The 27,118-nt window shown below is 38.7% G+C and overlaps 2 protein-coding genes across 2 annotated transcripts; one reads left to right on the top strand and one right to left on the bottom strand.

Annotated features, from left to right (window-relative positions):
- Positions 1 to 202: 202 nt before the first annotated feature.
- On the top strand, positions 203 to 23,613 carry cd4-1 (CD4-1 molecule). Its single transcript, XM_050047440.1, has 11 exons — positions 203 to 277; positions 12,149 to 12,272; positions 16,528 to 16,606; positions 16,699 to 16,854; positions 16,966 to 17,118; positions 18,526 to 18,765; positions 18,867 to 19,235; positions 22,000 to 22,260; positions 22,417 to 22,517; positions 22,630 to 22,673; positions 22,860 to 23,613. The coding sequence occupies exons 3-11, from the start codon at positions 16,549 to 16,551 to the stop codon at positions 22,888 to 22,890; spliced, it is 1,413 nt and encodes a 470-aa protein (XP_049903397.1). The 5' UTR covers positions 203 to 277; positions 12,149 to 12,272; positions 16,528 to 16,548; the 3' UTR covers positions 22,891 to 23,613.
- On the bottom strand, positions 23,413 to 26,864 carry LOC126392194 (C-type lectin domain family 4 member D-like). Its single transcript, XM_050047483.1, has 5 exons — positions 26,706 to 26,864; positions 26,438 to 26,620; positions 26,124 to 26,275; positions 25,906 to 26,027; positions 23,413 to 23,713 (listed from the first exon to the last, which is right to left on the bottom strand). Exons 1-5 carry the CDS (start codon positions 26,764 to 26,766, stop codon positions 23,545 to 23,547), a joined length of 687 nt encoding a protein of 228 aa, XP_049903440.1. The 5' UTR covers positions 26,767 to 26,864; the 3' UTR covers positions 23,413 to 23,544.
- Positions 26,865 to 27,118: the final 254 nt, after the last annotated feature.

Below are 27,118 nucleotides of genomic sequence, written 5' to 3'. Positions count from 1 at the left end.
TGTGTGTGTGTGTGTGAGGGAGAGAGAGAAAGAGACAAACACTGTAATCCTAATCTTTTTAATCCATTTAGCACATAACAGAAAGGATGGGATGATAGTGGTGTCTGACTTCCTGTGTGTGTGTGTGTGTGTGTGTGTGTGTGTGTGTGTGTGTGTGTGTGTGTGTGTGTGTGTGTGTGTGTGTGTGTGTGTGAGTGAGTGTGACAGAGCCACCTGCAGTGCGTACAGTCTACCAAATGTCAGAGCTGAACCCATCGCTGCACTGAGAACATCACATGTGAGTACTGCTAAACACACTGTACACGTATACTCAGTATTCTGCTTGTTTTAAAAGCTGATTTAAGGGATATTTTAACAGAGGGACGATACGTGAGTCAGGATAGCAACATGTCTACGAACTGTTTCTAGAAATGCTGACAGGCGCTGTCAGAAACGCACTCTCGTAGACACAGGCACTGAAGGGGCACTGAGGGGCAAATTTGTAGCACTCAAACCTGGTCTCTCACCGGGGCCACAGTTCTTAAAACTCTTTGTCTCTCGTTCCACATACTGATTGTTTTGATTGGCCTTGGTTTGGTTTTGTCTGACTTGTTTGTATTTAGCCTCAAACTGACGAATGATCTCAAACAAGAACATGAAAACTGTGAATATCTTTAATGTTCCGGCTGAATGCTTCGTGATATTTAGCTGAAAGAAACACAGATGAGTTGGATCTAGTCAAACAACGCTGAATGACTTGCTTGTTTTATGGCTGGCCTTGAATAACTTTAAATATAACGCTCTCAACGTATGGATTTCACCTTCTGTGAGACATTTTGTTGTCTTCCTCCTGAGAAGGATTACAAAATCACAAATCAGAAATGCCTAAAATAGAATTTTCTGTCACTCGCTTTCTTGAAGTGTAAAGTTCAAAACTTGTGCAATAACGGAGGCAACATTAACTGATTTTGCAATCTGATGGGGTGCTATTCGCAACGTAATTCACACACATAAAGTAATTCTTAAGGAAGAAATCTCTGGAAATATAAAAAGTATTAAACCCAGGAGATTCTGAACGTTTCATTTATTTGTGTTGCTGTTAGCTGTTGCTAACAGGTGCAGCTGTGTGGCCTGACAACTGGCCAATGTGAAGTAATGATTGTTGTACCAATGATTTATTTCTTTTTTTTAATAATTCACTGTTTTTGACATACAAACTCTTTCTAATAGAAGAATTACACTGTATTTACATTGTATTTTTTGTTGCAAATAATGTTCTGAGGAGCAGAGTAATCATTGAAATTTTAAAAAAATTTCACATAATGTTTATTTCTAACTTGAAACAGCCTTCAAGAGAAACCGTTATAATAACTTCTTATATTTATGTGCTTTGGGGCACTAATAGTTTCTGTGAAATATTTTTAATTTATCAAATGAATGAGATCTCCACTATGTCACAAATGACCCTTTACAGGTTCGCGGTGTTGCTCATTATCTGTCGTCAGCAGTGGGCTAACTGAACACATAGCTTTCAATGTGCTTTCAGTAATGCCTGAAGACACACAGTGTATACTGAACCGTATCGTATACACATATGTGCTTGTCGTAGTCCACACACTTAATGTGGCATACAGCGTATATTCATGTAATGTTAGCGTACAGTGTAAACAGTGGGAGCTTGATGCAGGTGTTTTAATTAATTGTAACAAAACATAGTGCTGCTTTCAACATATGTAAAACTGAAGAAGCGTGAACGAAAGCTAAGGCTTTAAAACAAATTTAGAGTCCATGTTTGGCAGACACTTACGGTAAACATATCGTCCAGTTTTGTCATGTAATCTGAAATAAAACTAATGGTTATGAAATGTATTTTAAAAACAACTTAACACACCGATAACTGAAACTGTAATTGAGTCTCAAACATATTTTTGAGCCTGAATAGTCTTCCTAAACAAAACTAGTCTGTGTATTATCAACATATGACTCACATGATTTATTCTTTACTTTATCCCCATAAACACAGGAAATGTTAAAGATAATATCAGCATAAACTTTAGTGAAGACATAACAAAGTGGCAAATCTAACATGGTTTCATATTTCTACTGTATTAATTGCTGACACAGTGATACCCCTGCCTGTATAATATAGTAGGAGCCATAAGACCTGTGAACAGGCGCGGCACAAGAGACGGTCACTTTACCTTGTGTAGAGGTTTATAAATGCACATGTTAAAGATAGAAGCAACTTAATCTTTATTCAGGACCATACAACATGGCAGATTTAGCATGGTTTCAGAGGTACGTATTATATTTCTACTGTATGCGTTGACACAGGGATACCCCTGCCTGTATAATTAAGTCAGAGGCCATAAGATTTGTGAACAGACGCAGCACAAGAGACGGTCATTTTACCTTGAGTATGGATTTATAAATACACTTGTTAAAAGTAATAGCAACGTCAACTTCATTCAGGACCGTACAACATGGCAGATGTAACATGGGATACCCCTGCTTGAATATTATATAACCAAAAGCCATAAGACTTGTGAAACAGGCACGGCACAAGAGATGGTCAGATTACCTTGTGTACAGACTGATAAATGCACATGTGGCACATTTTGGCGTAATGTTCTTTTATGTTGTTGGCCCGCTATGGATTGGCCTTTAACCCCGTGTAGTTAAACTTTTTTCTTACTTTGTATTTTTGGATTGTTTATACATGTGTGAATGAATTGTTTGTGTGCTTTTGTGGTTGTAAACCTGCCTGCTTCGAACTGCCCTTTGAGGGATGAATTAAATTTTGTTAGATTGAATTAAGCTGAAAACTCTTTACCCCTGCTGCATTTATGCCAATCATTTTACAGTATTAACTGCCACAAGTGAGATCAGCTAACTTCTTCCGTGTCAGTCCGTGCTGTATTCACGACCACTAAAACTAGTCTAAACACCCATCAGTTTAGAAGAAGGCACCTAACAAGGCTAAGCTTTACATCATGTAATAATCGTGCTGTCAGAATGGACATCTTGTTTTTGACTATTTTGTTTGTGTGCATGTTTAAATCTATACCAGTTTGATTGAGGTTTCTTGTGACCCGACGGATGGTCCAAGTAGAATGACGGAGATATCATATTGTTGTTCTGTGTCGCGGTTCATTTCAAATTAAAGAATGAGATTCCGCACGTTTCCTCAATTTTTAGCTGACCCAAATGTATTAATGTATTAATTTTGTTTTGAAAAACACCCTTTATAGAGTTTTAATAGTCAATATTTGGTTGTAGTTTTTTAGTTAATGATTGAAGTCTGCGATCAACAGATACTCAGCAGGCCCTCAGTATCTTACCTGGTGATACTCTGACTGACCTGTCGAACTGCGGTGATCTTCATGCCTTGCTTGTTTTGGGGCCTTTTACCATCAGCTTTATCTTCTGCAAACTGATGTGCCGGCCAATAGAATTACCATGTTTGGCCACAGAAAACTATTTGTTTCAGACCATTGTTTCGCTTCATTGTTCTAAAATTCAGGGGAGTGTGTTCAACAAACGCAGTTCGCCCAATAACATCTTCAAACACCGATGAGGCTTGAAGGCAGCTCTTTAATCTCACGGTTTTATTTGTGTGCTGGAGTACAAAGCAGAAATAATGAAAAATTGTTACTTATGGATTACATCCTATATAGTGAAAGAAAATTAATGCATTCCTTTCTCCCTTTTATACTGACGAGAAGAATGTAAACATTTATATTTACTGGCTGGATGTGTATTTTTTTTATCTCTTCTGTAAGCAATTACCGAGCTGTGTTTCCCTTACTCTGTTATGAAAATATAACGTCTGTGTTGCACTGGGGGTTGTTTTCATATGAGAAAACAGGATTCCCTTTTCATGGCTATTACTCAGTTCTCTTTCTCGTTGTCTATCTTACAGAAATGAACACACTCAATCATTCAAAGCGAAACTGAAATTTCTGAACCAGTGTGTGTTCCTCCTTCTTGTGTTTCCATTAGGGTTGTCCTCCCTTTAGGAGTATGTATCCAGCAGCTGAGAAAATCCCCATATACAGCTAATAAAGTTAACTTATTGTGAACAGTAACGTTAGTTAAACAAAGCCATGTAAACACCTGCTACAAGTTTGTGTCACATTATGTTGAATGCCAATCAGCTGGATTTGATTGCCGCAACAAAGTTGCAGCAATCAGCATGTTGATTTGTGAGTTTTCAGAGCAACAGGAGACGGCTAACAGAGCTCCAGCTGCAGCTGCAAACTGCACACTTGATTGTTAAATAATCCAAAATCCTTTAATTTGAAATGATCACCTGATAGGTGATTTCCCGTGCTGTAAACTCCCCTCATGTTTAGCTTCAGTTCCACACAGGTTTCAGTTGTCAGTGCAGCTTCTGGTGAGTGGAGTCAGTGTTTAAATAGCACATTGAGATCGATCACTGACCAGTCTCACACTGAAAGTATGCATTTTCTAGTTTGTTTTATCTGTCACGAGATGGCAGTTGAGTGAGGCTCCCCCTGTGCTGCTAATGTGTGTCAGGTTTGCAACTTTAAAGTAAAAGTGCTAAACAAGAAGATGGTTCCCAGTAGGCCGAGGGTTAAGTGCACTGAACCAGGAAATGAAACACAATGGTTAAACTGTTCTAAAGCTGTTACTGTGAGGTAGATGAGTGCACCTGTGTGTGTCGGACACTGAGCACTAAGCATTTAAATGAAATACACACTGCAGCTGTTTGTGCTTGTAACATTGTTGCTGTGTGTATGTGGATAATGTGTGTTTTTCCTGTTTACGTGCCATGACTGTGTTTGTAATGTACGACACATTTCAGAGAAATCTGAGAATTGATAATCTAATTTCTAATGCAGTTTTTACACTGCAATTGTGGAAATGTATTGCATTTGCAAACAATGACAGAGTTAATCTTCCCAGAGCGTAGCACAACAGGAGAGCAGTGTTTTATTTCATCGTCTTCCTCTGTACATCTTCTACTTTTTTACTTCAAGTTAAGGAGTAATACAAATATTACTCAGGGCAAATACATTTTAGATATATATATTTTTGCCTTTATTTGATAGTTGACAGTGTAGCGATGGACAGAAAACGTGGTGTGATATGCACCAAACAGGCTTGAAATGAACTGAGGACGTGGCGGTTATGTGATGTGACTGTGAGAAAATGCATTATATGGACAAAACATGTGCATTTAGGTTCATTTTAGAGCTCTGTTGCTGAACATTTTGTTACATTATGCTGCGCATACGGCATAATGCTGTGCTAAATGTACTAAACCTGAATGTAAGTAAATAAGTAAAATGTATTTGTGTAGCGTTTTTCACAGATATAAGTCACAAAGTGCTTCTCACAGGCATTATACAACATACAGGAAAAAAATCATAATCAAAAGTACAAAATTAAGAATGCAGTACATAACGAAAAAGAAACACATGCTCTCTTTCATGCTTAAAATGAGAATACCTTGTATATTAAAGAAAGGTGGGGAAAAGATGCAAGAATTTGGCTTTCTGAGGAGACGTGGGGTAAATTTAGAGAGAGAATATTGCTGGTAAAATATTATTATTATCATATTATATTATATTATTATAAGATACTTTAAAACTTACACCAGGAGAAATACAAAAATATAAGTCGTACGTGGAAGCAAATCATTTTCATATATTTTGGGACTGTCCCAAACTGAGTTTATGCAGGAAGGGAATCCACAAAACGTTAAGCACGATGTTTAGGGCTCACATATCCCTGAACTTGCAACGTCTTTATGTGGATCACGTTTTGCTTTTAAAACAGAGGACAAATACAAAGCTGCTGCAAGCCCTTTTGGCAGCAAGTAAATAATCAATCACTAGAAAGCGGCCAAAAGCAGTACCACCTACTTTGGAAGGTTGGTATAGAATATTTTGGAAATATTTAAAAGGGAAAGGTAACTTTCTATTTGAGGATCAAAAGGAACAATTTCTATCAAATCTGGAATAAACTGATCGATTTTATAAGCTCATTCGAGGCAGACTTTGTATGGCTCCAGTTACCTTTAATCTTCCTCTCCCCGTCTTGATACGCATAGTAGAAGTGTAAGCTCCCTTAGTTCTAACGTATATGTGTTTTACAGAGTGTGTGATGGGCATATGTCAGAAAGCGAAATACAACAATTGTGGTCCAATTGAGGTGGAAGTACACACTGGTCTGTGGGTTGTATCCATGTGGATATGCAGCTGAATATTGGATATACTGTTGGAAGTGATAATGCAGGGCTGAAAGTTTTCCTGAGGACTGAGTTTCGACCTACAGCAGTAATGGCTCTTCCCTTTTTCTGTGCATATGCACAATGCACATGAATATAAATAACTGGAAAGAGGGTTTTAAGTAAAAAATATCTAAAGGACTATGTGCACACTATGATATTGCCTTTTCCAGATAAAAAGTATATAAATAAAATGCAGTATCAACAATTTCACCAAACACCTTTCTGAAAAGGTCCATCTTTAGCTGTCTTATAAGAAACCTCAGAGTCAGCAGAGTAAGGGTGCAGGCATTACATTATTTAGGTACTACGGCCTCAAAAGCTCGATCACCATGAATTTTAAGGCTGGTTCGAAGGACAGAGTGAATTTAGTATGTTTAGTATATATCAATATTCCTAACAGAGTGAGCTGAGGAGTACAAGCAAAGTATTTCAGCCAAATATGCGGGAATCCGACCGTGTAATGCTTTGTAAGTAAGAATGAGAATTTTAAACTGCTTCATACACAACATGGAGTGATCGAAATAACCCAGTACCAAGTCGTATTTAAACATCTCCAGTCAAATGATACCTACTAGTCCTTTTTTGCTGGGGTCTAATCCCAAACTGTCCAGATTCCCCACAAGATCAGGAAACTTTCTGTTGCTGAAGTCTCCGCAACCACTCTCCTCGGCAAATGGTCAGTTCAAAGTCTGCCCAATTAGCATGAGCTAACACAACAGTAGGGGATAAAATCTAACACCACAAACTCACACCGACACCAAATTACTCTACTCTAACTGCTAACAGTTAGCAGTCAGTGTGTGTGCATGGCCGGACTAACTAGCTCAACCGTCCCCAGCATGGGGAAACAGCAGCTACAACCCATACAGTCTGTACTGTGGTGAAGTTGAGCACTGTGTATTTGATGGAGTCGGCAGTTCAGTATGCCGATTCACCACCAAAACGAAAAAGGGTATTGTTCTTGTACTGGTGTTGTCATTTTTTAAAAAATGATTCCCAGCCCTACAGTTAACTAATATTTTGTAAGTGGAAAAAACAAGATCTGATCAGCTGCTTAACATGGGTGTGGAGCGATTATGTAGGTTTGATTGAGCAGCAGAGAAAAGATGCCATTAAACCTGCATTTTCCATTTGCGGGTTTGTTTGTTAAATCCCCGGACTGCTCTCATTTGCTTTGTTAATTCTGATCAGCTTGTTTTTCACCTTTGAACACTAATTTTGTCATTAATCGGAACAGAAAATGAGATTTGATTTGATTTGATGAAAACATTTTGTGGAAACTGTTAATTTTCCTCCAGCCGCACAGACAAGCAAAAAACACCTTCCACTCAGTAATGAAAAAATGTGTCTAAAATGATCCACACAAAGTTACGTGTGGCCAAATAACAGTCTTAGATTATATATGTCAAGTTATCAGATATTGTTGGGAAATATTTTGCATGATTGGGGTGGCAGCCTTTTCTGAAGCAACAACCAAAACCTCTGGTATCAGCACTGAGTTGTAAAAGAAATTCTGCCGTCCAGTTTGTAATAGTGTTAAGGCCATCGAAGAGCCTTGATTACCTGCAAGGCTCACTAGGTTTGACTGAGAAGTAGAGTCGGATATCATCCACAAATAAAAGTTTCCCATTATTAAATCTGTGCCAAGGGCAGCAAATCTATGAAGAATAACAGGGGCCCCAGAACTGAGCCCTGCGGGACACCACAAGTAACACAATGTACTGTGGTGCATTAGGAAAGAAACGTTCATAGATGCTATGACATCGGAAAGTTGGTGTTTGCAGGGAAGCTGTTTAATTGAGAGATAGCTGACTGTGTTTTGTATTCATGATCATGTTCAGCAAGCCCTGAACTTCCATGCAGTTAACCCTTTTGGAAAGAGGTCTAATTCTGACAGTAATTTGGATGAGTGATCTGGTCAAATTGGTTATTTACAGGAATTTAGTCACAACAGCTATTTAGACAGTTGTTGCGTACATGTATGTAGGCGCTGTGAGTGTACTGCAGTTTTTCCATGGCTAACCAACGTCATCATTAAACTCCAGTAAATCAGCATTATGTTAATGAAAACTCTACAGTAACAGTATGCTTTAACATGAACCGTGCTAATTTCTTGTGACCTATGATGCATTTTTCCGATGCCAAAAATAACTCTGCTTAGTAAGAATTTCTTAGGAATATCACACAAACATGACTTGACTTTGCGACCTACTACAGCATGACAGTCCTGTTTGTGTTTCATTTTTTGTTTGTGCCTGAGCTAACTGTTACAAAAATATATTTTTCCACTCTGATGAAACGATTATGCAGCAGCCTACAAGAAATACAGTAGCATACGAAAATAACCATCGGTGTGCATGAATGATGGAGTTCAAGTGGTGAGTGGGAGAGACATCTATTGTTTCACAACTGTGAAGTTTCAAAGAAGTTTGAATGAAGTTTCCCCACATGATGAAACAACCAGTTTTCAGTCATTGAGCAGAATGTCACTTGTTTCTGATTCTCAACCTCATTTCCACTGACATTTTGTTTATATCTAAAACAGTCACAGACAGAACAAACTTTGTACTTTCCTGTTTTCGCAGGGCTTCAGACATCATCCAGTGTTTTTGCTACCTGCTTCTGTTAAATAGCACATCATTCTTCTAACTATAAATGGTTTTAAAACATTTAAAAAAACAAGTCAGAGACAGATATCAGAGATCGCATGGCGAGGGAAATCCTCTGTAGGAGTGAAATGGAGGATGAGAAAACAAAAAGATAGATACGAAAAAAGTGAATCACCCTTGATTCTTGCTTGTGGCCCACACTTTTAGTCTTTTTCTCTTTCAGTAATGAAACGATGTGGTCCACACGCCCTCGTCAGGTGTGTGACTAATGAGGGAGTCCTCACTTTCAGGTGTTTTCCACCAAAATCACAGCTCCAAAACACACATCCACTGACAATGCTTTAACGTTTGACCTTTTCTTTGCAGCACATTTATGTCCAGGTGTTCTGTGAGAGAATGCTCATTTATGCTGGGCCCTAAATGTTTCTGTATGGCGGCCATAACTTTAAGGGTTTTTGTTCTGAGGAGCGAACAAAAGGCTTGTTTCATTTTGAGCTCAGAGAGAACAGAAGCAGGTGTGAGCCCTTCATGAAGGCAGTACAGAGGCAGGCAGACAAACCTCAGAGAGACACATGAGACGTGTGTGAGATGTTTGTTTTGTCCTTGTTGTGGTTCATGTTGCTAAACCACTTCGGCAGTGCGTTTCTACAGCTCCAGTCTCTTAATGATCCCTGTAGCTGTCATTAGTTAGCTTGGCCTCAGACAGATCACCTCATTATTGTGTGGAGATGAATTTCTATTTTGTTACGATGCCTTAAAAACGAATGTTTGTCGATGTTGTACAAGAAAAAATTACACTCATGTGAATGTTAAACCTTTAAGCTATCTGTATTATATTGTTCTCTCTAATTCTGACTCATTGAAGCCTGAAATTACACAAAGTGCCTTATTTTACTAAATTTCCTTTGTGGTTTTAAGTTTTAATTAACAGAGTTTTAAGTTATCAAGTTTCACTGAAAAGAAACAAACAAACTAAGCTCATACCGACTGTGACGGCTATTCCAGTTTCATTTACATACCTTTAGCTTTCCAGAAACGTTGGTTTGAAATGCATAAAAGTTTATTAGACCATTTTTCCTCCCAGTTTTTAAACTCCTGTCATAATACCACACTATATAGCAATATTGTGACAGAAACTATGTTGTGCAGTTGTGTGCGTTACTTCAGTAAGGGCGACAATAAGCTCAAACTCAGACAACAATAAGGACAGACAGAGAGCCACAGATGCTACATTACTGTTGTTGAATTGAGTGCAGATGAGGCTCCACAGCAGGTTACAGCAGGTTAGGAGTGGAAATAAGCAATTGCAGATGTTTGGCTCCCGCACAGGTGTACTTTTACCCCAAAAGTTTTACATCTTGTCATGCGAAGCGTCATCTGAATTTCACTCTGGATGACTGACAGTTGATTTTCTTCACATCACTGAAACACTCAGTGAATTGTGAATTGAAAAACTGATTTTGAACAAGTCTTGTATACTTAAATGTGTGGCTTACCTCTGATCCAAAAACATATATACAAAGAAATAATCAGTCCTCAGCGGGTTCATGGTGCAGAGTCCGCCAAAAGCAGCACAACAATGGGTAAATGAGTGCAGGACTCTATTTAGTTAGTCCTTATTTAAGGACAAATGTTGGTTTTCACAGAGATCAAACCTGCACTTTCCATTTTACGGGTTTGTTTGTTAAATCCCCGAGCTGCTCTCATTTGCTTTGTTAATTCTGATCAGCTTGTGTTTCACTGTTGAACACTAATTTTATCATTAATCGGACCAGAAAACAAGAATTAGATTAGATGAAAACATTTAGTGGAAACTGTTAATTTTCCTCCAGCCGCACAGACCGCTTGGCGGGCTGCTGTTAAAAAGTCATACGAACAAAGATTTATTTAAATTTTTATATAAATTCAACTCAAATATTTTTTCTAACAAAGTTTAAAACATGGCCTGCTCAATAATGAGAAAATGTGTTTAAAATTATGCACACAAAGTTTGGCGTGGCCAAATAACAGTCTTAGATTTGACCGTTTGACTCAAACCGGTGTGATGTATCATCAATTGAGTACATACAGATTATATGTTAAGTTATCAGGCATTGATGGGAAAATTTATTACATACCTTTAACATTAATCAGGAGGAATTAAAGAAATGAATGAATGACATTTTTATGGGTATAAATGTTTCTTTGGTTGATACTCAGTATCGCACGCAAGAGCACTTTGACTATTTTAACAATAAGATCATGGTTCTTGGCTGAAAAAGTCATTTTGTTTGTCAGACGAGAAACAAATCGTCCTGCACATTTATACAACCTTAACATTAATCTTGTTGTGAACTCTAAGACTACAAGGTACGCTAATGTGCGTAGCTCCCGGTGTTCACACAACAGTATTTGCCCACTTCTTTGAAGTTACCTTGAGACTTTAATGTCGTTAACGTGATTGTGTAAACACATTTTTCATGACAAATAAAGCCTGAAGTGATGGCAGGTCAGTGTGTAAAAATGAACACAGGGACTGGTGTTGGAGCTGTGATTAGGTGATCTTATAGAGGAGAAAATAAAAGGCGCTGATGGTTGCATTTCTATGAATTGAAGTCTATTGATATATTTATTTCACCATATTTATACTAAACACATGATCACATTTCTCTGTACAGCCGTCCCAGCGAAACAATTTCCCCGAAACTATTTATTTTTCCCTTATTGCACTTTATCTGAGTGTTTCTTTTTAGGAACTGTTTCATTTTTAATTTGCATTTAACAACTGCTTTTGTGAAGATTGGTCCAGCAGTTCATGGCTTGAATTCTGACACACTAATTATGTATCTAAATCAGTACAATTATACGACCGGGGGAAAATCAACTGAGCAATTATAATAAATTAGGCCGTAAGCCGTCCATGTACTATTTAGAACGTGCTAAAGATAGATAATGAGTCCGTGGAGACCGTTCACAAATTTTGTGACTTCTGTTATCAGGCAGCAAGTCAAATAACATTTTTATCCAATAAAGATTAGTGGTTTGTTTATCTGTTGGACTGTTTAGAAAGTAAAAAGGAACAAAGAAAATCATGAGTACACCTCAATTTACTGATTGAAACATGGCATCATTACACATTAGTAATACAGTGCAATAATATGTAACATTAAAATGAAACATACACATTAGGCAGTTAGTTCAGACAATTTCAGATTAGAAGGAAAAAAACAATGAGATGAGATCTCTCCTTCTTTATAACAGCCAATCAAAGGTCATTATTCTGATTTTGCGTTTGATCGACGACTGTGTGCTTTGTTTCCAGACCAATCGTCGGCGAGGGAGGTGCAACAGCACTTAAAAAGAGTGTTTGTTTGATAAATATTCAACATTTCCACCTGACGCCGGATCACTGAACACCTAGGGACACTCAGCGCTCAACAACAGATGTAAGTATACTATGATTTCTTATAGATTCGAGCTGAATATTTTAAAATATAAAAACATTTACTGCTGTATGTACTTAATATTAGTGTCAAATGTTTTTTCAAACCTGGTACTTATGTTGACTGATGATCCTGTGAGACCTCAGCAGGCGGAGCGGGGCCGAAATGTCAGAGTTTTTGAATTGCAGCTACAGAGACAAGATGTATTAATCAAACGCACGTACTGATCCTTGAAATAAAATTGTGAGAAACAGCAGATCATTAAACATGAAAATCATCTTTTATATTTATACAATTGTCATTACACCTAAAATCATTTTGAGGTTTTGGATTTTATTTATTTATATTTATTTCAGCACTGTGTGTCACACTGCTATGCAACACAATAAATAAATTATTAAGTTAAAATTTATTCGTAAGGAAATTTTATTTTCGTGAATTTATTTTACAGGGACCTTTAATTGCAACATGATAATCTGAGTTACATGTGTTGTAATACAGTAACATTAATTTGTGTACTACTTATATTGCAGTCTAACAATATTGTTTCCTGCTTGTGTAATGCATAAGGAGTAAAATTATATTTACTAGAAGAATATATATATGTTAAATTCAGTTCAGGTGCCGCCGAAAACAAGAATTTAAATAGTACAAAACAGACATATTTTATATAAATTGTACTGTCAACCTGTCTGTCCTTTATCTTTTTCTGCTCACTCTCCTCCCTTCATTGCCTCCACTCAGTGTTTGACCCTCCCCCCTCCCCCCCCCATCTCTGCTTGTTGTTGAAGCTCCATCCTGACTACAGATATGATCGTCTTGGTTTCTGGGTTAAAGCTCCACAGGTGCTGTGACTCTGAACGTCTGTGCATCACCACTTTCTCTCGGTCTCCCCCTTTTTACTCACTCTTGTACAAACTCTGATCTTAGTCGTCATAAATAATGCAGCATTTTTATATCATATCTCAGACATCTCTCTCTTCACATGTTTACAGTCCTTGATCTTTTGTAGATACACTGGAAACATACATAAACCATTTGCTTCGAGACGTTTCTCCTTGACACACATCACCTCAGATTTTAATATTTAATGCTGCTTTTCTTGAGGTAACTGACTGACTGCCATTTTAAGTGCGAGGGCCCCAGACGGATGATTATAACATTTTAAAGCCATAAGCAGAATTTATGTACAATAAAAAGGACTTTGTGACCTTAATAAATTTGAAATATGCATCCTGATACTTTCATGTAGAGGGCTATAACTCATTGAGGATCGTTTGTGAGCGGATCCGGCCTCTAATGGTGAGACAAAGAGATTTTTAGAAGGATTTTTTGGACATTTTATGCATTTATTGGACAGCTGACAGTGGAGAGATGACAGGAAACGAAGGGAGAGAGGTGAGGAATGACAGGCAAAAAGAGGTCCCTGGTTGGAGGCAAATGGGGGACATTGCGTTCATGGCTGGCGCTTTAACCCCTAGACCACCAGGATGCTCAAACTTTGATATTTTTTATACCACAAAAAAAAAGAATTGTCAAAAGCTAATACAGGCCTTTATGGATAGGTATTCTTGCAAAGTTATTGTAGATTAAGAGGAAAAAAATACTAATGGAAGTTAATTTGTACATCAAATATCTATCAAATGTAACTCAGGTTGGACTCAAGCCTATTATTTTTTTATTTTTATAATATATATTGTTTTGTTAGGTCTTGTAATTAAAGGTCAACGTTCGTCATGTCTACTCACCTCTTTATACAATATAATTCCTGGGTCTTCAACAGATGGTTCACGATCTGTAGGAGGTCCTCTGAGTAAGGCAGCGGGTTGCCAAATTATTATTTGGTAATTTAAGTTTCAATTTAAGCTTCTTTTTTTTTTTTTTTAAACTAACCAAATACACACCAAGTATGAATTGGCTTAATCGTAAATGAAAAAAACAAAACTTTACCCAACATTAATGATATGCTAATGGTTAGTAGTGAATTCTTGTGTCCGCTAGCTAACGCTAAATCACTGTGCAGCGCTTATCCATAACGGCAGGCTGAAGAAGTTAATTAACATTAATGTGCTATTGAAACATTTTGGCAAATTAGTTGTATTATTATTTAAAGTGTCGGCCTACGCACATTCGGAGCCACAATGGATCGTTTCATAACTTTTTTTACAAGAGACTCTAGCATACCCTCTGCCTCAGAAACCACTGGCAAACTCACCTAGCCTACAGCTGCTGCTAAATTTGCATCAGGCAGAGCACGACCCAAAAAAAAAATCTCAAATGTAACTCAGATTTGTACCATATATACAGTAGTAAGGGGTCCTTGAAAACGTTGACAACCCCTAATTTATTTAAGCTTGAAGCAAAACACCCAATAAATATTAATAAACAGTGTTCTGTGTTGATTTTGGTGTAAGATTTCATTTGATCTTAATGTCAAATAAAATCTTGAAAAATAAATCTCAGATCTTCGTCTTTTGCACTCGCTTTTGGCCGTAAGCGCAACTCAAAGTTAAAAGACCCAACAGCTTTATCTTCATCATGGGAAATTGCCTGGCCTGTGTGACTACACGCACAATCCTTCAATTAAATTAGAAATTGTATTTATATTTCATGACTGATTTTTGATGTTAGGGGTTTAGTTTAAAATATATTTGACACATAACCTATATCTTTTTCTCCAAAGGGTCTAATCAATATTAAAACAACAATAAAAGTCTTCGACAAGATGTTTTTGTGCACAACCATAACTTACTGTACACACCACAGAGATAAAGTGGAGGGGGAGAAAGACAGATAAGGGAGTGAGAAGAGAGAAACATCTACCTTTAACCACAGTCTAGGTGTGCTGCTGGTGCTGTGGTCTCTTTTCTCTTCTCTTCTTAAGCGTGGAGAGATCCGTCTTTCGTGGAACAGGGGAGGAAGAGAGGGGGTGTGAGAGGCAGAGGGGGATGATTGGGATAAGAATCTGCACCTTAACTAAATCAAGGCCCACCACAACCCAGCATACGCTCTGTGTCTCTTCCCTCCGACATTTGTCTGTTTCTTCTCATCCAAAAACCCACCACAGGCCGCCTACTCTCGACTCTCTCAGCTCTCTCAACTGTCTTTTATCTCCTCAAATCTCTCCAAATCTGAGACCACCACAAACCCCTCTTTTCTTCCTGCTAAAAGATTTCTCTTTGCAGCAAAAGTTGATACAATATGCACACACAATTATATGATAAAGTAAGGACGTCACTACAACATTAATTTACTAAAATACAGCTTTTCTAAATCTCTCAATAACTTTGTTATTGCTCTGATGCTTAATTTTTTTGTGCATAAATTAAACCTTGCAAAAAATTATTTCTTTGTGAACCTGGTATATGTCAGAGACTTGTTAGGGCTTATTGCATTACTGTATATTGACAAGTGGTTTTAATATTCTGTTGCCGTCATATTTGTAGAGAGGGCAGATAAAATTTAAGGAGCAATATGATATAATGCAGTGTATTACAATATATCTACTGGACAGCCTCTCAAATAAATACAGAAAGAAGTCATTTTAAAAATACAGAGTTGAATCAACAGCTTTATCAACAGTACCAACCAAAAACCAAACATTAAACTCAGATTAAGATTTACAAAGGTAGATTTTCAAGGTTAAACTGGAAAAGTAAACAGTTAAATATCTTCCTCAGAAAGAGTGCTGATAGTGTTCCACAGGGCTCCTTACTTGGCCCACTCATTTTTGCACGTACATGTTCCTTTTTCACCAAATTATACAACAACATTGTGTAAAAATTGCATTTCTATGTAGACGACACACCTTTGTATTATTTTCTCCAGCACCTGATGAGCCTGACTATCTAAATTATTGAACGCTGGATGGCTTAAGGAGTAATACAACTTGGAACACTAACATTTTTTATAAAACAAAACAATAAAAAAAAAAAAAGAACACATTTAAAGTGGCTTTAAAACTCTTGCAAAACAGGTTCAATGAGGGAAAAAGCTTGGGTGTTGTTGTAGATCATAACGTAGCTCACTGACTGTATTTTTTCAGCTCGAATATATCAAAAATCTCAGAACACATCTGGGATGTACTGATGCAAAGACAATGATTCATGCTTTGGTCTTCTCTGGTCTGACTAGTGCATATATATATATATATATATATATATATGAAAGCTGCTATACAAAACGTTTATTATTATTATTATTATTATTAACATGCAGAATTTATATAAATGTTACCTGTGTTTTTCTAAATTAACAGTTTTTCAGACGTGTGACTGAAATGAGGAACTTAATTCAATCTGTCCTCCTTCTCATCGTTGTGTTCGAGTCAGCAGCAGGTAAGATGCACTGATGGCAGATGAATTATTTACTTTGACTTGTGGATGGTTTGGTTTTGTGTATCAACATGACATTTCTCTCACTCTCTTAGGGACATATGAAGTGAAATATTTCCAGGTGGGAGGGACAGTTAAACTTCCGCTTCCAGCAAACGTTGATTTAAAACAACATTATGTGTACTGGAAGTTGGAGGGTGGCCCTGAACTTGCGGTGCAAAATCCACTGGGGAGAAAGAGCACCTCTGAAGGTGAACAGTGCATTGAGCTATTCACTGATAGAACAGCATGTTTTTAATAACAACAGATAAAACAAATAAAAGTGCTTTGACAGTAACAACTGTTCAATTCTTGCCTTGCAGACGAACCCTGGAAGAACAGGTTGTCCTGGACTGATGGCAACGAACTGATGATCAAAAATATTCAACAAGAAAACTTTGGGACTTTTGTCTGTGAAGTGAAACGGATGAGTGAAGTCATTCACACCATCACATATAAACTACTCAGACTTACTGGTAAGAGTAAAACTAGGGTGTCATGATCAGTTCAGTCACCCTGATACATGTTCATAATACAGGGGCTTTAGTACTTTTAACAAGAGCGCTTTGTGTGGTTGTCAACAAAATCTATGGGCAAGATATATTTTAGTAAAATCTAGTGCATGCTTTTATAAAATCTGTTGTTAAAAATAATTGTAATGATTTTAATGTTTTAACCTGAGGGCACTGGGTTTAGCTTGTCATGGATATACTCATAACAGCCCTGTCTCCCGGAAATAAAGTTTATATCAAACTAAGTTGAAGCGTTTGAGGGAATCGTAATGCCGAGCAAATTAGGTTTTGTATTAACATAAAAATGAGATGGTGTTAATCAGCAGACCTAGTAAGTTATAAAAATGTTGTCACCACAACTTTACCGCACGTTCGACTATCTAAAACAGGTAAAATTTTATTTCATGGTAGAGCTGCGAGCAGCTTAATCATTCTGTCAGCCTCCCCCTTTCTCTCTCTCACTGTTTATATTGGGAATACTACTGCAGCTTTGCTCCAAGGACAGAGTCTCACACACACAGTGACAGGGCTAACTGTTAGCATCACACAGCTAACATTACCCATTACAGGTTCAACAACAGAGTCGAGCTGTTTCAGTGTTACATTTATGGCTCGTTAGCCGCTGCTGTGGCAAAATATAATGAGTAGGAATGAGATCTCGTGCTGTGTTAGCTCGTGCTAACTAGGCAGAGACAGCAGGAGGAGAGCAGCTTACGGAGACGGTCCTTCACTGCTGCGTCGTACGGCGGCAACAACTGATCATTGGCTGCTGCTGCTCCCCCCAACCGCACCATCACAAATAGATTCCACTTCTGTGGGAAACACTGAATGGCCATAAAAATAAGCTTCAAGATAGCATCACAGATATTTTTTCTGCAATTTCACTTGCTCCCTCAATTTCATTGATCACCTTTTTCAATTAACAGACTCAAGTCGAGAATTTGACGACTTCAGACTGGATTTGACTAAATCAAGCAACTGGATTTTGACTCTAACACCAAAGACTCGTGATTTCACTCGGACTTGAACCTTTTGACTTGAAAATACTTGTTAACTTCCCCCAAGCCCAAAGATTTAAAAGTATTTTATTTGAAGTTGTGCCACAAGTCCATTCATGTCCCTTCATTTCCTGAATCAATCAGCATTAACACTATTCATTCCCAGCATGTCGATACTTAATTCCCTAGAAGATCCACTGTGTTTGAAACAATCTGATAGCATCCAATTAAGTTGCAGGAGAGAACCAAGAGGAACTAACGTTTCATCACTGAGCACCAGTTTGAAAAAAAAAAGATACCACAGATAATTTCGTTGATGTACATCATAAATCAAACCTTTAATACTATTAATCATTTCCATCCTGTTTTCTAGCGACTGTGGAACCGTCCACTCCGCTGCTGCCTAGGAGCACTCTGTCTCTGACCTGCAATGCAGAGACTCTTCAGGGTCACAGGAATCCTCAGATCCACTGGCTGAATCCCCACGCAGAGAGACAACATAACCAACCATCATTCAGTAAGATAGCCACAAGCCGCGACAATGGCAGCTGGACATGTGTTGCAACACATAATCAAATAGAGAACAAGGCATATGTTTCTGTTACAGTTGTGGGTAAGTAACTCTTTATGTGCATGTATGCATTCATTTTACTGTAGTGTACCCTCATCGCAAAGATAACCGTTCCATTATTTCTCTTTTTCCACCTCATTTAGACCTTTCCCCACCTGCTTCACAAAGTCAGTACACATCTAAATTGCGGCCTCTCACCATCCCCTGTTCCATTCCTGCTCACATCTCCTGGAGACAAATCAATGATACGGGTATCAAGGAAGTTCACTGGCACTTCATCCCTAAACCGGGCTCCAGTCCACAGAGGCTCTTCTCCCTCTCTATGGGGAATCCGATGACCTGGAAGGCAGACCAAGACAGAGGACTGCGTCTCGTATCAAAGCCGGAAAAAAAGGATCTGTCTTTGATCAAAAATCGAGGGACGGAAGAAGATGAAGGAGACTACGTCTGCGCCCTGGAATTTAAAAATGGCGTGATTCTGAACAGGACTGTGCACGTACAGGTGCTGCGACGTAAGTCAAAACAAACCTCTTTGTACAAGCCCAGCTCTGTGTTGCACTCACATTGGTCATATGAATGGTTGTTTGCTTGTTCTTTTGTTATTGCAGTGTCCTCATTTATCTTCTTGATGTCCAGTTTCTTTTCTCCCTCCTAATTGTCATTCAGAACGAGTTGGAGACAGTCGTTTCTTCGCCCCCTCTCTGTTGTACCGTGCGAGTGTTTTCATCTCTCGGCTGCAGAGTTTATTTGAAAGTGTCCCTGGTGTGGCATGTGTCTAATTTAGTGGCTAATACACTTGTCTAGCTCCACTTGTTTTAATAGAGTATAACGAGCTTTCCCTCCGCCAGAAGAGTGTGATAACACAATGAATTTTAATTGGACTCTGTGTTCTGAGGATTTATGGTGTAAAACTAAGATTTCTCATTTTTATCTGAGCTATTATTTAACCAGGAACATTGAAACAAGCCCACCAATCTGATGGATTAATTCAGGGAAGGGGGCTATCTTGTAATTATGGGTCCCCTGATTTGCTCGTGAACCCACAAGTTTAACGTGATCCTGCCGGAGTCCTGCTGCCATGTTTGTGGTTCTCTCCAATTTAGCCCCCCTGGAATCACCTCCGCCAGGCAAAATCGAATACGCCGCTTACGCTGCTTATTAAATACGATGCTGTGAGTGCTTGTGTGCTTGTTAATAGTGATTCGAGGTCAGTTTGTTTAATGGTCTTCAAGACAGCCAGATGAAATAACAAGTTAAAACCACTGGGAACTATTGCCTTTTAAATTTCAGACCACAGTTTTTGACTGCTTATAAGTTTCTAAGAGTTAGGCAAAGATATATAGTAAAAAAAATAGTGGGTTCACTTAGTTTTAGTTTGTACTTGGATCTAAAAAATGCAAAGAATCATATAACATAGCGGTCTAATTGCATCAGGCCCTGGTGCACTAGGTGTCCGATATTGAAGATGTACAAACATTTTGGCTTTGAAAATGCATTTAATTCATTTTATGACACCTATGGTGGTGACCAATCATCTGGTGGGTTCCTACATCACAAAACTAAATCAGAAATGTATTGATATCTGTATAACTTTTCTTTAGGGCTGCAGCTTATTATTGTTTTCATTCTTCATTCATCTGCCAGTTATTTTCTTGATTGACCAATATATTGTTTGACGATGGAAGATATGCCAAACAGAGCTTCCTGTATGTGACATAGGGAGCCACTTAGGGTGCCACTGACCCTCTGGGGGAAAAAATATTGACATTAAAAAGCATAAGGGAAATGGTGGAGGGGAATTTTTGTAAAGAGAAGAAAATGAAAAGACAAAAGCCAGCCGTGGCGCAGTACATAATCACAAAGAAGACAAAATTTCCACATTTGTACATACGGTATTCTCAAGATTTGTCTTTAGTTCTTGTTCCTCTTAGTAGTAGATACAATAAATATAAAATATAATAACAGTAATAGTAATTATGATACCAGCAATTATCATAATAATCATCATTATAAAAAGAAAAGAGCAAATCAAATTCTACCCCGACTTGGCTTGATAAATACAGATTAGTGTCCCACAGTGGTAGGTTAACACACTCAGACCTGCTTCAGGTACGTGCACAGATCTCCACACAACGTCAGTACAACATTTAGAAAACAATTTTACCTAAAATATATGAGAGAAAATATTTCTTTTTGAATGTATACAACTCAAACAGCCTCTCTTTATATTATAAATATCTTTATGTTTGAATACAGATCGTGGTTAAAAGCCGTCTCCCTCTGGTTTTACTCACACAGTTCAGGAACACGCCACCTGAAACCTCAGTGAAAAAAAGATCTATAATCTGTAAATGATAACCAATAATCTGTTAAATCATGACTGCATGATATCAACAGGTGAAGTTTGTGCTATGACGGCAGGCTGAATGGTTCAGACCGTCAGCTCCACCCACTCATTATCTAAATTACATTTAAATATCCAGAAGCAGCAGTCGAAGGCCTAAAGATATTCAATTTATTGTAATAGAAGTCATGAGAAAGAGACACGTAAGTATTCCAACAATTGAAGGTTTGAAGCTGGAGAAAGTTTAGCAATTTTGTTTTTTGAAAAATAATTTGGAGGATTAATCAGTTGTCGTTGCAAATTGGTTTTCTCGTCATCATCATATCTGATTACTGCTGTTTTTTCTCCCTTTTTCTCAGTTTAAATTTGTTGTTGCTGCTACGTGCAGTGGGGTCTGCTTGAGACATTTATTTCTGTTTTTCTATTCTAATTATTATTTTTAATGTTAAAAAAAATCAATAATCAGAAACAGAATTAGCTGTAACCCCCAGTATGTGTGCACATACGAGGAATTTGACTCTGTTTGTTTGCTTTTGTTATTGTTTTTGCCTAGTTTTCAAATTACACACACAGAATAGATATAAAGCTAAAACCAAGACAACAAAGCTGAACACTGTAAACATAACCATATGACCCAATATAGATATATGTAAACAGCATATGAGTTCGTTAACAGTCAGAGAATAATGCAGTAGTGCAGAGTGCAAATGGCGCTGGAATGATAAATGTAACAGGTTGCAATATATAAATCAATTCCCCTAAATTAACTTTCTCTGGCACACTGCAGCAACAGAAGCCAAAGGCTCAGTCGGATTCAGACAGTAAATGTAGAGGAAAGGAGAGCACAAGACTTCCTGGCCTGTCAAATTTCCTCATGCATTTCATAATTTTTCTTTCTTTCTTTCTGCACTTCTTCTGTTTTCTCTCTCCAGTCACCTCCTCCCCAGGAACAGAGTTGATTTCTGGCCAGCAGCTCAACCTGACGTGCGGCCTCGGCCAGCCACTGCCCTCTGACCTGCGTCTGAAATGGTTCCCACCTGAACAATCGTCCTTGTTGTCGTCTCTGACATCTGACCGTCACCCCGCCCATCTCACCATCCCGGAAGTGGGGACAGGAGATAGCGGAAAGTGGAGGTGTGAGCTGTGGCGGAACAACGCACGGGTGACGTTGGTTGAGATAACGCTGAAGATCGGTGAGTGCAGGAAGTGAGAGAAGAGCAGGAAGTATGACATAGGCATGACCTTGTGGCCACAGTCTCTTTTACAACAGAGACTTGGTTTTACACAATGTGCTCTGTGTACTGTATACTGTATACTGTTTGATGACTGTATGTTTCTGTTGCACACAGAACCCAGACTGAGTGTGTGGATGCTGGTGGTCATATGCAGTGTCACAGTCATTGTACTCCTCCTCCTGGTCCTCATTTTCATCCTCTGCCGACGCAGACAAGTACAGTTGAACCATTCCTGTTCCTTTCTGTTCAATCACACTGAATTATTAGTGTGGCAGTAAGACTTATCTCTGTCTCTCTTTCTGTCTCTGTCTCTGTGGCTGACATTAGCGGAAGATGAGACACCTCAGGCATCGACTCTGCCAATGCAAAACGTACGTAACAACCATTTCCTGGACTCATGAAATGGCTCCAAACACACACAGTCATGAGCACTGAAACCCAAATTATACTTTAAGCCATAAAGATAGAAACATATATAAAATAAACATCTTGCTTTTTGTAGTTCTGTAGCTTCTTTGTGTAACTCAAAAAGAAACCTGTGACTTTTTATGTTGCAGCCCGAAGCCGAAAGGATTCTACAGAACATAATATCACCTGCCAAGACATTTTCAAGAGGACATGGCAGCCAATTGAATTTCTGTCCAGAAAAGATGGATTTTTCTGTCAAATCTACTAAACTGTGAACCTCTGTTAGGTGTTAGATGAGGGTCTAAAAGTTTAAAACAAAGTTCTGTTCGAAGACTGTGTCATCACAAAAAATGTATTTTACAGTTGTACATATATATTATATATATCAGCCATTTTGAGATTGTTTTCATTTTTGTAATAGGGACTTCTCTATGAAACAGAATGTCTCTGTTCCATTGAATTATCATTTTAACAATATTGTTTGTGATAATTGCTGTCAATAGTTGTTTATGTTATACTCTGTTTTACTCACTTTGCTTCTAGATTTGTCTTGATATGTAATATATATTTTTACAATGCTCTTTTATACTGCACTGACAGGCTTGGTTATGTGCTTTTATAAATATTTACAAGTATATTACTTCAAAGTTGATGCCAAATACACAAATAAGGACACTTTATTGATTTAATCAAAACAGGACATTTTTTGGCAGAGAATTTTTTTATTTGTCAATCAAATTGTAAAGAGCAATGATGCTTTGCCACTGCAGTTTCCCAATAAAGTATCAGTAACTTTTACAATGGAGTGGTGGTCCTGCAGAGGTGTGCTGGGTCTCACTTTAACGGGGCAGCTGCCTTCTGACAGATTCGGGGATACGCGAAGTTACAGGGAACATCGATCCAAACTTGTTTGTGGCTGTCCACCACCACGCAGTCCTCTCCCTCTTGCCCGCCGGCCTGGCTGTTGTCTGGCTCTATTATGTGATCCGTTATGCTCCAGAATCTACACAGTGGGCAGAAAGAAGAAATCAGTGTGTGAAGTCATATTACTGCTTCTCCTGATGTTATGCTCAAATAAATGTTATTATTTTAATAGTTATTATCTTAAGGGGGGATGTACTTTAGTTAGCAAAGTTTGCGGGGGTAATGACTGATATGAAACATGCCGTGTGTCTGTTCTGATGTCTGTTCATGAGAGAGAATCTCTTAAAATGCCCATTAATGATGACCCTACAAGCTCTAGTGTGTAGGATTTAGTGGCATCTAGTGGTGAGGTTGCAGATTGCAACCAACGGAAACTTCTCCTGTGTAACAAGCGTGTAGGAGAACTTCGGTGGTCAACACACAAAGGCAAATGGCCCAATCTAGAGCCAGTGCTTGGACAGTCTGTAATGGGCTACTGTAGAAACAACATGGCAGACGTGGGAAGAGGACCTGTTCCCAGGTACAGAGGAAGTGCGTTGAGCTTTGAAGGCAATTCTCGTAGTGGCCAAACAGTGAATTACAACTTCTGAGTCTCACATGATGCCATTGGGCCCAAAAGGACTTCTTCCTGTAGACTTGCAAGAAGAGACGTCTGTAAATCAGTGTCACAACCCCTGCAAAATGACTCGTTACACCATCAGAATTTGATCCATTTGGTCTGATAACATTTATTGCCATTCAGGTACAAGTTACTGGGAGTTTTTAGTGTGCTTGCTCTATGAGCCTGATGATGTGGAAGCAGTGCCGATCATCCAGGTAACTTTAAATGCAGCAGATTATTATTTTTTTCTTCATGCGCCACCGAGCAACTTTCATAGGAATAAATGGGTTCAAGCCTCCAGTGCTGTATCTAGTTCACGTCAAACATCCATGCCTGTTCTGTATGTAAACAGAAATGGCTCATCCTAAGGTAACGAAAACACCAAAATTCTTGGTGGCAGGTGATTATGCACTAATGAAAACATATTATATTCCTATTTCTACTGATATAGCCCCCTAAATCCTACACACTGGACCTTTAAATAAAATTTAAATACTTGTAATTACTTACAATCACAACCAAATATCCATGGCATAAATAACTTGCAAATATTTTTTTTATAAGCTGAGTAGTTTTTAATCAGGTATTGTATCATTAGGACAGTGGTTCCCAACTGGTAGGTCATAGTCCAAAAGTGGGTCACGGTCCATTCTGAATGGACCACAAGTGACTCGCAAATCTTTTATTTTAAGTGCTGTGAATTTTCGGCACAGGGCTTTTATTTTGAAGTGCTGTTTCCTGCTGCACAGTGATAACTAATGGACAGCTACTTGATAGAGTCAGCAAACGAGTTTGACAACATGGCCAAACCAATGTATGACTCTGAATGTGTGGACCTTGAACTAATGACTATGGCGAAATCTGGGCCCTTTGGTTGGACCAGTTGGAAACCACTGATTTACCCAACAGCTTTGTCCAAACAAATTTTGTACAGACATTTATCATCCCCAGAGGATGAGTCATACTGAACGCCCTGACCATTTCTCTGGCACCACTAAGACATTTTGTGTGCAACATTGACTGGATGAATTGTTCTCGTGACTTTGTGATCCTGACTAAGTATCTGCAAAACAGGACATTCCCATCCGGCTCAGCTGTACTTGTGCTAATGCTAATGCACTAAACTAAAATTGGTGAATGTGCATGGATGGATTACTGAATGGGTTTACTGGGCACAGGCCCAGGGGCACAAAATGTCAGGGGCCCCCCTGGCCTTCATCTGTAAAATGCCACTCAAATTAACACATCTCATAACGTTAGACTGGCTAAACAACACCATGTTAGCATTGTCGCTAGCATTTAGCTTAAGGCACCATTGTGCCCGAATACAGCGTCACAGAGTCGTTGGCGTGGTTTAGTCTTGTTTGGAGTATTATTGATGAGCAGCAGGAGTACTGACAGAGGCCAGTCACTGTTTGAAATGTGTCTGTATGTGTAAACATGCATTGATGAGAATAACCTCAACAGACGTTTCTGCTTAGCACTGCTTCTGCTCACCAAGGCCGACACACTGAGGACGTTCTTTGAGGTCTTGGCAAACCAGGCGAACCTTTATTGCATTTACCAGTTTTGATTTTCATGTCTGGCTGTTTCCAAAACCATATTTATAGCACTTACAGCATGTTGTGTGATCATGAAGAGTATTTTAATATTAGTTGTTTTATACATACGAGGTTTCAAGTGTTGAGTTGTCTGCCCATCTCCAGTCTCCTTCATGCTCAATGTCATTCAGTCCGATCCAGTAGAAAAAGTAAATGCCTCCGATCCTTCTGGCTTCTTGTTCCACGACATCCTATAAAATGTATTGCACCCAAATTTATTGTGAATATTTTATGAATTAACAAATATGTTCAAATGGAAAGAAAAAAACATACACAGAAACACTTACATGCTCTTCTTTGGTGGTCAAGGTGGCGAGATGGGAGCCTAACTCTTCGCACTTAGCTGTACTGTTAACATAGTCGTCCCTGTCAGTGCTGAGGTAGAGGCACTGGTCCCCTACATGGAGCCAATCTTCAGGACACTCGTCGCAGCTGATCACTGTGGGAGAGTGCATGTATAACTTTCGCAAACAAAGCCTGGTTGACGAAGGAAAACTCTACAGATGGTTTACAGGAAAATGCAGAACACTTGTGGGATTGCAGTATATAAACAAATGATGAGTTATCGTCCATCTGCTGGAGCCTGGAAGAGATACGGTACCTGGAGCTGAGACGTTGGATGCCAGGGCGTTGTATTGTGCACACAGATGTCTGTAGCGATCCTCCAACAAGTGTAGTCTCAGCTTTACAGCGGATGCGTCTTGCTCTGCAGCCTGAGAGGCTCCACAAACCAACAGGCCGATGAGGAGACAGAGGACAGTGTGGCCTCTGATGCCCAGGGTGCCTGAGAAGACAGAATGTAAAGATACAACATGAGGGTACATGCTGATCCACACTCACTTGTGCACACTGTGTAAGGGTGCACTTACCTTCCTTTTTGATGAGGTTCATCATGACTGTCAGCTCGTTTGATACCGCAAACTCTGGCATCAATCTCTGCTCCCTGGGTGTTTTATAGAGCAATTTGCTTGCAAAAGAGCAGGGGACATAAAGTACAGATTGCACAAATCTAGCAAACAGATTGGAGTGTTTGTCATTATCAAAGCATGTAAACTCAGATGGTGCAATATCTGGTCGCCAAACCATTGATGACCTGCCATATTGGATCAGACAGACAAACTTTTTTTTGTAGAGCGTTGGCATACAGGTTGGGCATTATTTACCATTACATGGGCAAAGTCTCCTACTTTTTTTAAACTTGGCAACGATAGAGGTCTAAAAAGTACGACTCAGCATTAATCAGCACTCTGTGTGTGTGTGCTGAGAGTCATTTGTATTCTCT

Source organism: Epinephelus moara, chromosome 6, assembly GCF_006386435.1.
Source record: "Epinephelus moara isolate mb chromosome 6, YSFRI_EMoa_1.0, whole genome shotgun sequence".
In the NCBI taxonomy this organism is placed as follows: domain Eukaryota; kingdom Metazoa; phylum Chordata; class Actinopteri; order Perciformes; family Serranidae; genus Epinephelus; species Epinephelus moara.
This window is presented reverse-complemented; position numbering and strand designations above follow the sequence as displayed.

Coding starts and splice junctions, on each gene's coding strand:
- LOC126392194 (XM_050047483.1), bottom strand. CDS start 26,766: ATGCCAGAGTTTGCGGTATCAAACGAGCTGACAGTCATGATGAACCTC. Junction 26,621..26,705: donor GAACCTCATCAAAAAGGAAG/GTAAGTGCACCC, acceptor CTGTCTTCTCAG/GCACCCTGGGCATCAGAGGC. Junction 26,028..26,123: donor TGACCACCAAAGAAGAGCAT/GTAAGTGTTTCT, acceptor TACATTTTATAG/GATGTCGTGGAACAAGAAGC.
- cd4-1 (XM_050047440.1), top strand. CDS start 16,549: ATGAGGAACTTAATTCAATCTGTCCTCCTTCTCATCGTTGTGTTCGAG. Junction 22,261..22,416: donor TGAGATAACGCTGAAGATCG/GTGAGTGCAGGA, acceptor TGTTGCACACAG/AACCCAGACTGAGTGTGTGG. Junction 22,674..22,859: donor CGACTCTGCCAATGCAAAAC/GTACGTAACAAC, acceptor TTTATGTTGCAG/CCCGAAGCCGAAAGGATTCT.